The 13,321-nt window shown below is 36.7% G+C and overlaps 1 protein-coding gene across 2 annotated transcripts in view; it reads left to right on the forward strand.

The window, feature by feature from the left end:
- Nucleotides 1-13,321, forward strand: part of LOC143244892 (tyrosine-protein phosphatase 69D-like) — a 295,265-nt gene that overhangs the window by 223,841 nt on the left and 58,103 nt on the right. For both annotated transcript variants that reach the window (XM_076490367.1, XM_076490368.1), the window contains exons 10-11: nucleotides 4,003-4,149; nucleotides 9,946-10,171. In XM_076490367.1, coding sequence (XP_076346482.1) covers nucleotides 4,003-4,149; nucleotides 9,946-10,171 — 373 coding nt within the window. The remainder of the gene's footprint in view (nucleotides 1-4,002; nucleotides 4,150-9,945; nucleotides 10,172-13,321) is intronic.

Raw genomic sequence — 13,321 nt, forward strand, 5'->3', positions numbered from 1 at the left:
ACCCAAACACCGAGAGAGAAAGAGAGAGTCTAGCGTCTTAACCGCCGGGCCTGTGTGAACAATGGGGCACCTGTATGACCGGGGCCCTAGGTGGTCTCTACGTTAATCCTGTATTGAATATAACATTGACACAAGCTTGGCAGCTCCAGAATTTGTTTATATATGGCATTATTGACGAGTTCTACAGAAACAGTACAATATGTCTCCTTCAACGCCTCAACACAGTTACGTTACGACTATCACTCCGACAATATACTTATACAGGAAAACCACATGCAAAAAAAAAATTATCATTTGTAGTGGTCCTCAAAATAAATAATCCTCTTTATCCTGTGGACTTGTAATTGTGTTTATGTGCATTTATGTTCACATAAGCATTGAATCGTACATACTTTAACCAATGATAAGCTACGCCATACAAGTTATATATCTTACAAAATTATTAATATCTGCCTAGATTAAACAAGAACAATTAATAAAACGTTTTCACTAAACAGAAAAGCAACAAAGATACTGATAAATTGTTTCGTTTGCGTTTACTTACTGTAAGAGATATACTTTGTAAAAACAAAAAGTCTTGGTATATTCAGGAAGGTCTAAAACACCTCTTCATATTAAATATATTATTATAATGTATCGACGGACCTATGGATATGAAATTAGGCTTAACTAGGTAGCCGATGGAAACCTTCTTTTGTTGGCTCCTAGCCAACGGATCTCTTCCCTTTTTGAACCTCCTGAAAATCGATTCAAAATAGCGTACCTTCTAAAAACAAAAAAAAACACAATCTTGTAATCAGATTTAAAACGCTAGAGCGCATTATGCTTTGTAATGAGTAAAAATAACAACAAAATAAAAGGAAAATTGCACTGTAAGCGCAAACAAGAAGTGGGACATAAACTTATTTCAATGATCGGATTGTAAATTCTATCGCGTACATTTATTATGCAGTAAGAGACAAGGTTCAGGAATTTATGTTTTAAAGTTTAATTTTTCTTTGAATCTAAATATTATAAGTAAAAGAACAAAATTTGCATATATTTTTTCATCCAATTATATACAATTAAGAAGCATACAGTACAACCGACAGAACTTTTGGGTGAGTTGTTGGCCAATCCTACAAAATTGGTGAAATACTAATTTAATTATCTAGTTGGTAGAATCAAACAGATACTGCGAAAGACTTCATGTATCAGCCGGGTGGTTCTAAAAACGGACGAATACTAGTGGACGACTTCATATATTAGCCGTGTGGTGACAGAAACATACAGATAATAGTGGACGACTTCATATATTAGTCGTGTGGTGACAGAAACATACAGATACCAGCGAACTCCTTCATACGTTAACTAGGTAATTGTAAAAACGGACATATAGATATTAGCGAATAACTTCACATATTAGCCGGGTGGTTGTAGAGACGGATAGATACAAGCTAACAACTTCATATGTTATCAAGTTGGTTATGGTAGAAACAGAAACACAACTATGCATAGCTCCATATATGATGCAGGAGACGGTAATAATAAGATAAACGCTAGTAAATTACTTTTTTTTTGTCGTTAGTACTGTTTTGTGATAGCGTTACTGGTTAGCATCCAGTCAATAAGGAAGGAGGTTAACAACTAAATATTTTAAAAGTTTATTGATTTTCAATCTAAAGATTATATATTAAAGGACAAAACTTGTTTTTCAAATATGCGATATATATTTGTTTTCATCCAATTTTATACTAGAGTAAGAAGGTAATCGTGTAATGATAAAACTTTCATGTAAATTGTTTATTTGACAAAATCTGGGCCTGGCATGGCCAAGCGCGTAAGGCGTGCGACTCGTAATCCGAGGGTCGCGGGATCGCGCCCGAGTCGCGCTAAACATGCTCGCCCTCCCAGCCGTGGGGGCGTATAATGTGACGGTCAATCCCACTATTCGTTGGTAAAAGAGTAGCCCAAGAGTTGGCGGTGGGTGGTGATGACTAGCTGCCTTCCCTCTTGTCTTACACTGCTAAATTAGGGACGGCTAGCACAGATAGCCCTCGAGTAGCTTTGTGCGAAATTCCAAAAAACAAAAACAAACAGACAAAATCTGAAAATGTAAAGAAATGGTTAAATTCGCTTCAAGGGTAAAATAATTTCATTTGACTATAACGTTTATCGAATAGTTAATTCGTTTCTTCCAAGAATTGGCCACATAATTCTTGTTCTCTCACATCCGTTTTTACTTTTTCTGCGGCAGCAAAAGTCCTTTTAAAAGAATTGTAACTTTTGCAAAGGTTATGGCATCGTTTCATTTTATGGACCGGAAGTTATCTAGTGATTAGCGCATTGGTTTCCTAACATTTATCACTAACAACCCTCCAGCTCACTTACCTTGATTTAGACAACACCTCTTCTGCCTACCACATGCAGTTTTTAATCATTGTTTGTTCGGTTAAACTCTCACGACACCGCTAGCAACGTGCTGCGACACATTTGACACACTTTGGAAACCACTGGAGGAGCATATTTGGGCTATGTTTTCTGAAAATTTATTATTCATGATTGTTCCTGCAGAAAAGTAGAATAAAAATTTTCCGTACTTCAAAGGTCATGGATGCACTATAACAGTGTAGCAGTGATGGTAAAATCCAATTATTCAGTTGGATAAAGTAGCCTAAATGCTAGAAATGGATACTGTTGATTAGTTGCCTTCTATTTAATCTGTTAGTTTAAAATTGTGTACGCCTACATGTGTCTGTGTTTATAATCCTGTTGTTTGAGTGAGTGAGACTAAACGCTTAAATTTGGGTGACCATGTTTTAAAGATCTGACATTAAGTTTATATATTAACATTTTTCATGACTTAAAGACTAAACAGTATGTTCGGAAGAACGTTCTTAAGCGTAAAACTACACAATAGGCTATCTTTGTTTTCATCGCAAGGAATCAAACCTTAGACATCATAAGCTCTTAAGTTTACCATTGAGTCCCAGGAGAACATAAATAAAAATAACAGAATGAAAACAATCAAAAATAAAGTGGTAGATCCATCAGAATTCAGGCATTTAGTACAATCTTACACAATAATTTAAGTAGTTTTTTTTATCAGTGTTGCACGATGCACGATAGCGGTATCATTCATAAACTGAGTGTTTAGCTATGTTAAGCTTTTAAACAGACACTTGCGTTCATTGTTTATTGAATTTCACGCAAAACAACTTGAGGGTTATCCGTGCTAGCTTTCTAATTTTAAGTGATTGACTATAGGAAAGCAGCTAGTTAACAACACCTACCGTCAATTTGTGATTTGTTGTTGTTGTTGTTGTTTTGAATTAAGCACAAAGCTACACAATGGGCTATCTGCCCACCACGGGTATCGAAACCCGAATTTTAGCGTTGTACGTCCGCAGACATACCGCTGAGCCACTGAGAAGCACTCTGACTTACTTTAAATGAGTAGCGGAATTTCACCGTCATTTCAAAGTGTGGATCGCAGTTGTTTATGGTAACGAGAAGAGAACCTTAGATCTATAATTTAGCAAGCTCGCCACTAGGCCACCTTCGTCCAACACCGAAAAGCATATGATCAGTCGTTTGTTTTTAATGTATCAGTTTTATAACAGAGGAAGCAAATTAACTATATTCTTGTGTCAGTTGTTTGATTCAGGTTTTGCTGGTACACATATTCGACTTATAACACACGATCATGGGATGGATTTATTATTGTGAATAAAATGAAACTGCTGTGGAAAGTCAAATGTTGCTTATCTCTACTGTTTCAACGAACGTTTTAATTAGTTGATATAAGTATATAATTAAATTCTTACTTGTCTATTAAAACCAAAAGCAAAACATTAAATTTATAGTTAGTGAAATAGTTTACACATTGCTTCAGTATTTCTTATGAACTAGAAAAAATATGCAATTATGTAAAAATTTGTAATGCGCTGTATAGAATTGTATAAGATTTTCGTTTTTGATAGCAAATATTATTTAACCAGCACAACGTGTTTACATTTACAGGTGTTACAGAGTGGTTATTATAAAGCTTCAAGTGGGACAAGGCCTGGAAAACCTTCCATCGGACCCTAGTTTACTTGATATAACAACCTACGAAGAGGTCCATAGGATAGGTGGCCACGGAGCCTACGTTGCAGAAGCTATTAACACGTTAGTAAATCTTCTCATTTCTGTAAAACTAATTGTTTGGGAAAATGTGTATGAAGTATGAATTGTCGTAAATGATTTAACTACATTGAATATTAGACTTACTGAAAAGTCTGGACTTGGTAAACTGACAACTTTGGCACAGAGTTAAGTGATACCATGAAAGCACATCTTCCAGATGGCAACACTACTCGATATGTTCTTAACTACGATTGTAAAAGAAAAACACAATGTATTCAGCTTAACACATGCAAGACCTAGAAATAAAAGGCCCTTTACGTGTTCGTATTCGTTAATGTAGTCTTTCAATCAAATTAATAATTTGTAAAACATTTTACCACATATTAGTGCTTCTAATTACTTACAAATAGGCTTGAGATAAAGGAAAACTAAGAATAATGTTGTTGTTTTAAATCTCAAACAAATGGTCTGCGAAATATATGACGGAAATAACTAGAAATGTATCGTTTTTATTGTACGCGGTTTACAAATTGCTGCTTTAATCTTTCCAGCTCACTTCGCATTTCGCAATTTTGTAATTATTGGAAGTACGTAAATCGTGTATTAAATTCTAAAAGTTGACTTTTATGGTGCTGAGCATGGATAAACATGAAATTGTAAAGTATTTTATAATTTTGATGACTTTTCAATTTACTATAATATGCGATGTAATTTAGGCTTCGACGTAATTATGTCTAGCTTGCTCAAAACAAAAGTATAGGGTACTTTTATTCATGCATGGGGATAAAAACCATTAATCATTTTTCCGCGTAGAGTATCTCTACTTTAAAAGAATGATGATGCAGAATTCTTACTACAACAGTATGAAAGTTTCATACTGTTTCATTATATACGTTTTGAGGCTTTCATTATCGGAGTACACTCTAACTACCAAATTAAACAATTACTTTCAAAAATAGATCAGCTTCTTTTTCGAAAGATTTTTAAAATATAATTAAGCTTAATTTTGATTACTTTCAAGTAACTTTAAAACTCGCATTTCTTAATGTTCGATATCTAAATTATTTTCTGTTTCAAAATCAACATGTATAACATATGTAACCGCACAGGAAGATGAAAACTGTTATATGCGTTGCTATGTAAAATATTTAGCAGCTAGCAAAAGTAATCTGAGCCACCATAAATTATATATATAGCACTAAATAACTTCCGGTTTTATTCCCCTTGGTGTAGATTCTTGTACGCGGTGAGGGGACCTCTCTGGGAAGGTTCTCTCCTTTCAGTTTACCTCCTCTGGGATCTAAACATCCACCAACGTGTTTGCCGTGCGTGGTGAGCCATGAAGGGGAGGAGAGGTTCCTGGTGGTTGAGGGGTTCAACCCTAACACACCACTTTGGCCTTGAATTCCTATAGACGGGTGGCCTCGATGTGGCCCCTCTTGGGTCAGTCAGCTGGTCCATTTGGGCTAGGGACAACCAAGTACCAATGTTGGATGTTTTCAACAGGTGTTGTGGACATTGTATCTGATACTGATGTTTGGGTATAGTTCTCACGAAACCATGGCGCTGCTGCAGTGTCCTTGTTTGGCATTGCAGTGCGTCCCCTCATGGGCTCCATGATGGGTGGTGTCAGTTGGCACCGAAATATTCCTTTTTTATTATGGATCCTTGAAATAAAAACTTAAATAAAATAGTGTAAAAACAGTCCGTAGGTAAACGATCACGTCTTGAAGATTCTGAGCAGCAATCTTCAACATCTGTAACACCTGTTGTACTTCATTTTCTTATGCTGCATTCTCTTTCAGACAATTCTTTAGGGTAAATGTTTCTCTTTTTCATTCAGAAGGGACTAGAGGGACTTGATGGCCCTCCAAAGTCAGTAAAGAAGCTTCCCTTTGATGACATATTGATGGAAACATCCATACCTTAACACAGTGAACTCCTCTTGCATTCAAAGGCGATTGCGGATATACCTATTGAGGTTACACCTCATGCTACGTTGAATTCATCACGAGGAATTGAAAGAACATCTCCGAGTCAAAGATTTTCGCTGGTTTCTCCATTCAAGGACTTTCTGCAGTGAGGCATATCTCCCCTCGCAGAGATGGGATTACGATGCCGACTAATGTCCTCACTCTGAAATTTACATCACCACGTCCACCTGCCACCATCCAGGGAAGGACCACGATGCCTATGAGTGTGAAACGGACCCTCATTGCGTCAATTGCAGTGGCTATCGCCCATCCTACTTTCGTTCTTGCCCTAAATGGTTCGAAGATAAAGAGGTTCAGCATTTGAAAACGATTCAAAAAATTACTTACCATGAGGCTCGAAAGTTGCTGTCCACCACTTCATCTTGGATGTATGCTGCTGCACTTCGTTCCACTACTACAGTATCTCTCTCTGTGCCTCCAAAGAATCGTTCTCAAACCAAATGAAAAGTCTTTTGGCCTGCATGGTTAAAAAAGTTGGAGAATCAACTTCAAAACCCATCTCTGTCCCTAACATGCATTCCAACAAATCCAAACATCCACTTTCTTTGGTTCCAGGTATGGGCATTCCCTCGGGTACATCTTCTTCTCCAACCCCAAAATACAAAACGATCATTCGTGCACGTCTTCAGTCGCTGGAGTCCTCTTCCAATAGCAAATACCAGGCCAATCGATGCAGAGCAGGATCCACGGAGGTCGATAGACCTCCCTCGAATAAAGACAGTAAAGTAAAAAAGACGTGGTCATAAATAGAAGGGTTTTCCACCCAGTTCGCCTACACATGAATAAAAATGGCCACCTTGATACAATGGAACTGTCGAGGTTCACATTCTAATCTGGATGGCATCAAAACACTGATTGCTGCTTACCATCCTTTATGTCTTTCCTTACAGGAAACAGTTCTGAATCCTGCCAAAATGACAGGCTGTGTAATGAACAAGTACATGGAGAGGTATTACTATTGGTTGATCAGCATGTGCCCACCCTGTCTTTGCCACTCGACACGCCTTTGTAGGCCTTAACCATCCGTGTTTCCTTGGGTCGTACCATCACTGTTTGTTCTCTCTATCTGTCACCTGGAGAGACCTATGAGCAATAAGACCTTGATACTTTAATTGAATAGTTGCTCTCTCCATTTTTAATTCTGGGGGCTTTAATGGACATCATCCCCTCTGAAGAAATGTTGATATTGATTGGAAGGGTCGCTCTGTAGAGCGTATGGTCTCTGATCACAACCTTTCTCTTTCCAGTAGCGGTTCTCCTACTTATTTCCATGTACATAGCCAGTCCTTTACTGCTATTGACCTCTCAGTTTTCTCCACTTCTCTATTCTCTCACTTTTCATGAAGGGTTGGCAATAATCCACGAGGCAGTGATCATTTTGGTATAATTTTGAAAGAGACTGACAGTGGTCGATGACACCCGACGACTCGCGTGCTCCGGTGGAAGCTAGATCAAGCAAACTGGCCCTCTTTCACTGCTCTCGCAGTACTTGATCCTGCCGATAGACTTGATAGCCGACTGTGTGGCAACAGTAACTGACTGTATAATACAAGCAGCTGCTCAATGTATTCCTAAAACCTCGACATGTTTTCCACGATATTTTCGTCCGTGGTGGAATCCTGCTTGCCACATGGCACGGAAGGCTCATAAAAAGGCCTGGGATACTTTTCGTGGGTGTCCCACACATTCGCACTGCATTGCTTTCCAGCAGGCCTGTGCACATGCTCGGTGGGTACGACGTCAAAGCCAGAAGGAATCTTGGATTAAGTTTACAACTAGCCTAACTTCTACTACCAGTTCCAAAGTTATATGGAACAAGATTCGAAAGGTCAGTGGGCAAAATAATTCTGTCTCCCTCTCGTTCTTGCTCTGTGATGTCCAGGAAGTAGCTGATACCCGAAGCATTGCCGATACTCTAGGTGAAAGCTTTTGCCGGGTATCTAGCTCTTCTACTTCTCCTTCCACCTTCTTAGCCATCAAGACTCGTTGCTGCCGTTAGGATCAGAAAGAGGAAGTTGTTCTAACTAGACTACGCATTGGTTAGAGTTTTTTAACTCATCGTTGTCTTTTATCTGAAACTGATGCACAAATATGTTGTCTTTGTAACACTCAGGTCACAATAGGCCACATTTTACTGTCTTGCTGTCGTTATGACTTTCAACGACGGTATCATTTTAAACATGTTCTGTCCCAAGGTTTGCTGAACATTTTTCGAACCATTCTTCCATTCCTATTTATACAGATGGTTCGAAATCAGGTGATTGTGTGGGCTCTGCCATGGTTTGTTGTGGTTCGTTGGTTGCGCGAAGATTCCCCTCTACAGCTTGTGTGTTCACTGCTGAACTGTACGCCATTTCTCTTGCCTTGGATCACATAAAAGCAAAGTCATTCTCAAATTGAACTATTCATATTGACTCACTTAGTTCTCTACTGTCCTTGTAATTGCTTCACGTTAGCTCTCATTCTGTTCTCGCCGATATTCAATATCGACTAGCCCATTTCTTTTTAACTTCTACTTCTATCTAGTTTTTCTTGATACCAGACCACGTTTGTATTCATGGTTACCAGCTCGCCGACACCGCAGCTAAATTTATCTGCGCTGGCACTAATCAATGCTGTGGTTGTTCCATACATGGACAATGGTCCTGTATTCAAGGCTCGGCTCCGTGCCATTTGGCAGTCGACTTTGAGTGACCATCGTGAAAAGAAGCTTTTTCCAAATAAAACCCTATATTGGACTTTGGCCATCTTGCTGGCGTTAGAATCAGAAAGAGGAAGTTGTTCTAACTAGAGTACGCATTGGTCAGAGTTTTTTAACTCATCGTTTTCTTTTATCTGAAACTGATGCACCAATATGTTGTCTGTGTAACACTCAGGTCACAATAAGACACATTTTACTGTCTTGCTGTCGTTAAACTTTCAACGACGGTACCATTTTAAACATGTTCTGCCCCAAGGTTTATCCGTATCAAAGTACATCTAGTTCGATTTAAAATTAGAAAATGGCCTTAACGTCAAATAGTTCGAAACCAGGACTGGAAAGACCAACTTAGGTGACTAATGGTGGTGTTTTTTAACATATCTGTTAGTCTTCCTTGCGAGTTATGGTAATTACAGTTACGCTACAGAAAGTCCTTTACAACGTGTGTTACTGTTGTTTTTCTCTTACCGCTGTACACTAGATGTAAAAATTGGTTTTAATGCTATTTATGTTTTTTTTGAAACTTTGTTTTGTCTTACCTTAATTTCATTTTATGAATTTTACTTTAATTTTGACTTTTTAGAGGATGTTTGGCGCAGATAGCCTAGTTGCTTTGTGCCATAAAACACCATACCAACCAAATGGTTTTATTTTACTATCATAAAATTCGACCCTTTCGATTTTATGTGTATGTAAGATGGTGTTCCCATCGGAAGGAAATTGCTTCATTGCATAAAGCTGTGAGGGAATTGCTGGGCAATGTGCATCACATTCTGTATGTAGGACATGATATAATATATAAAACTTCATATTATACATTAAAATAGCGCTAAATAAATTCTCATTACGATCTGAAATTCAGAATTTTGAACGCTAATTACACCCCTTAATATTGAACGATATAATCTGAATTATGTATGTACAGTTTTTACAAGTAGAATTATATGATTTTCAATAAATAAGTTTGAAATTAAATATGCACCTAGCCAAATTAAAAAAGAATAACAATACTACAGCTCTGGATGTTAATTATGAATGATTTCCTCTCGCTTCTTACAGTAAGGCATGTATATATTTGTAGTTCCGTTTTATATCGGTAAAAAAGAAACATCTTTTATCTTTTTTAAATTTATCTATCATTAGCGAAAAGTTCGTGAGTGAAGTTGTAATTGGAGATGATCGCTGCTGTATGTGTGAAGATCCCTCCAGTGAACTGAGCCTCCAAACTCGATCCCAAAAAATATCAGAACAGACACTGAGAAAAACAAATAAACTTACAGACGTAGAATATGTTTGTGACGGAAAGCTTGCACCAAATACCAACTATACTGGATTTGTAGAAGTTCGAGTACTTGGGCCTAACAAAATGGTAAGTGTTGAAAACATTCCAAACATCATCAATGTCTATTTTTGTTATAACTCTGTTTTTATTTATTTATTTATGAAGACCTTGTGTGATATGTCTTTACAGTGTTTGGTTTTTGTTGTTATTATTGTTGTTTCTTTTTTTTAACAGAAGCATCTAACATTTAAAATAAGATTGCTTAGAAATTCACAGTTCAGAAGAAAATAAAATATGGTCTAAGCTGCCTAACTCTAATTAAATTTAAGAAAATTGTATCTGTGGCAACTCAATAATAGTATGTTATAATTTTTTCATAGAATACTACCTAACTTACACGATAACATAATGTTTTATTATAAAACTGAAACTGTTGAGAAAATTCCCATTAATAGCAAAAAATTAACAATATTTTGTTTCAAAGTGTTCGACCGTCTGATGGATAAAAATTACATCCACTAAACATTTTTTTCTTTGTCCCCAGTGACATGTCTGCAGACTCACTTCGCTAAAATCCGGGTTTCCATACCCGTGGTGAGGAGAGCACAGATAGTCTTGTGTAGCTTTGTACTTAATTCCAAACAAACAAATTTTCTTTAAATGGCTTAGCTTCCAATTAATATATTTGTTTTAGCCAATTCTGCAGCTGCAAGACATCTTGGAAATACTCTAAGCATTACTTGGTATCAAGCTGATTTTATGTACATAGAGTTCTATCAAATGTCCAGTAGCTATTCAGTTATCTTTTATATGAGCATCAACAGGGAACACTAAACATATTAGCGTCTAAACTTCAAACCAATGATGGATTTACATTTGATATTTAGACTTGGTTCACTCTCTCCTCAGAGAAAGGTATATATAATAAAGTAAAATTGTAAAAAATTGAATACGATGTAGGGATGGCAATTCCATAAAAATACAGAAACAAGGTAGGGATGAATGCACAAAAACTATACAAAAATGCCTACGTAAGTAGCCAGTAAGTACTGAGTGAATCTTATAAGCTTATGATTATTATTCGTAATTAAGCACAAAGCTACACAATGGGCTATTTTTGCTCCGCTGACCACAGGTATTGAAACCCTGATTATAGCATTTAAGTCTGCAGACATGCTACTGTGCCACTGTGGGGCCTTAGGATTATTAGTCACTATAAAACTTTATAATACTATTTAGTTTAAATGGTTTTATTCAAACCTGAATTCCTGCAACTGACAGGAATTCAACATTTATTTGCAGATAAAGTTATTCTTGGAAAAAGTTGACTGCATAAGTATGTAGCAGTTTTATGTGGTTTTGTATGTTCATCCTTACCTTGTTTCTGATAACATTGCCATCTCTACTACATCATACTTGGTTTTTGGAAATCTTTTTTTACTTGTCTCTTCTCTTTTTTTCATTTGTTTTATTTTTATACTTCAATGATGACATAAAGATAGTGTTAATATCATATCAGTTTTGTCAGTTTCTCTAATTTTCTATTAATTGAGGACTAGTGAAGCTGGAATGGTTTTTCCAGGATGGTACAAACACCCAGGAAAACTGAATTAACTGTAAAGGGATATTTACCCACGACTCTTAAATCTACTCCCTCTCACTGCATGTGCATAGAGTCGACTCCCTCACATATTAGGTTTATGTTGATTAATAGGAAGGACATCATACACATCCTAGACCCTAAAGTATAATACATACACACACAAATACCAGACTTGGCCATACTGAATATCTGAAGCAAAGTAGATCTCTTTATAATGTATCGTTTTGATAATTAAGTAACTGGTGTTTTTAAATTTTAAAATCAGATACATCAGTTGCATAAATATTTGATCTGTTTGACATCTTGAATATTTATTTAGATAATTCTTTATTTATTTATTCAATTTTACTGAAATTGTTTTGGTAGATATCATGTTTGTGCAATGAGAAGTCGCAAACTGTCTTTGTATAAAAATTCGTGCTGCCATATAACGACAAGAAATGAAACTGTTATTTATGAAACATGGAAATAATATATGGTTATAAAGTGAAGTCACAGCGAAGTAGTAGTTTTCCTTTTTATTATTTCCCCACAAACATACGTGTGGTAGAAAAACAGGATAATATTATTATTTTACAAGTCATAAGACACTCGATAATGACAATTAGATGCTCAAATAGGACTATAACTCAACTTTAGCAATTATTTATAGCATCATAGAATAATAAAATGAATGCGGCAGCCGTTATTTTTTATCCCCATTTTATTACACTAAGCACTAGTGTGTTTAGTATAGTCTGTTCCCAAGTACTCTTAAAATGCTTTTTTTTCGTATGAAAGCCATTGCGAAAATTTCACTAATTTCTTGGCTAAAGTGGGAGAAGAAAAAGAAAAATAAAGACTTTGGTTCTTTAGCTGGTCTTCAGGTTTCCATTTTAGCAACACTTTTCAATGATACTGGGACTCTCGCATAGTGTGAAACACTCCATAATGAGAATTAGATGCTCAATGAGGCCATAATTCGACTTTAACAATTGTGTGTAAGTGTCATAGAGAAATAGATTGAATACGGCAGCCTTTTTTTTTTCTCGGCTCATCCCTACGTATTGAGCACTACCGTACTTGGTGATACGTGTGTTCTAAACAAAGGATGCCAATTTTTAAAAAAATCAAGTTATGTAGTTTAGTGCACCTATGGAAGAAATTTTGAAAAACATTGGTGATTTTTACATACAATCACCACCAAAAGTTAACACATATTACACCAAATAATATTCCTCTGCCTCATATGCTTCTACAACTAAAAACTGAATGGCATTTGCTTTTGAAGAACACCTCCCTATTACTTTGACCCAGCATGGCCAGGTGGTCAAAACACTCCACTCATAATCTGAGAGTCGCGGGTTCTAATTCCCGTTACACCAAACATACCCTCTCAGCCGTTATAATGTTCGGTCAATCCCACAGGGGTGTAGATTTTTTCCACCCGATGGGGGGGGGGGATGAGTTTTGCAACCATGTAGTGGACTGTTCAATTTGCAAATTAGTAATCTCTGATTACGTGAACCTGAAAGCTGTAAACATGCAGTCACAGAGTAATCTTGTTGCCACGATACTTGCATGTATACTTAGGCCTACCGACTGATACTTACGAACTATCGCTTAAATCGAAAAGCTTAGAAGCACGCCTATTT

This window comes from Tachypleus tridentatus, chromosome 2 (assembly GCF_004210375.1).
Source record: "Tachypleus tridentatus isolate NWPU-2018 chromosome 2, ASM421037v1, whole genome shotgun sequence".
Classification (NCBI taxonomy): domain Eukaryota; kingdom Metazoa; phylum Arthropoda; class Merostomata; order Xiphosura; family Limulidae; genus Tachypleus; species Tachypleus tridentatus.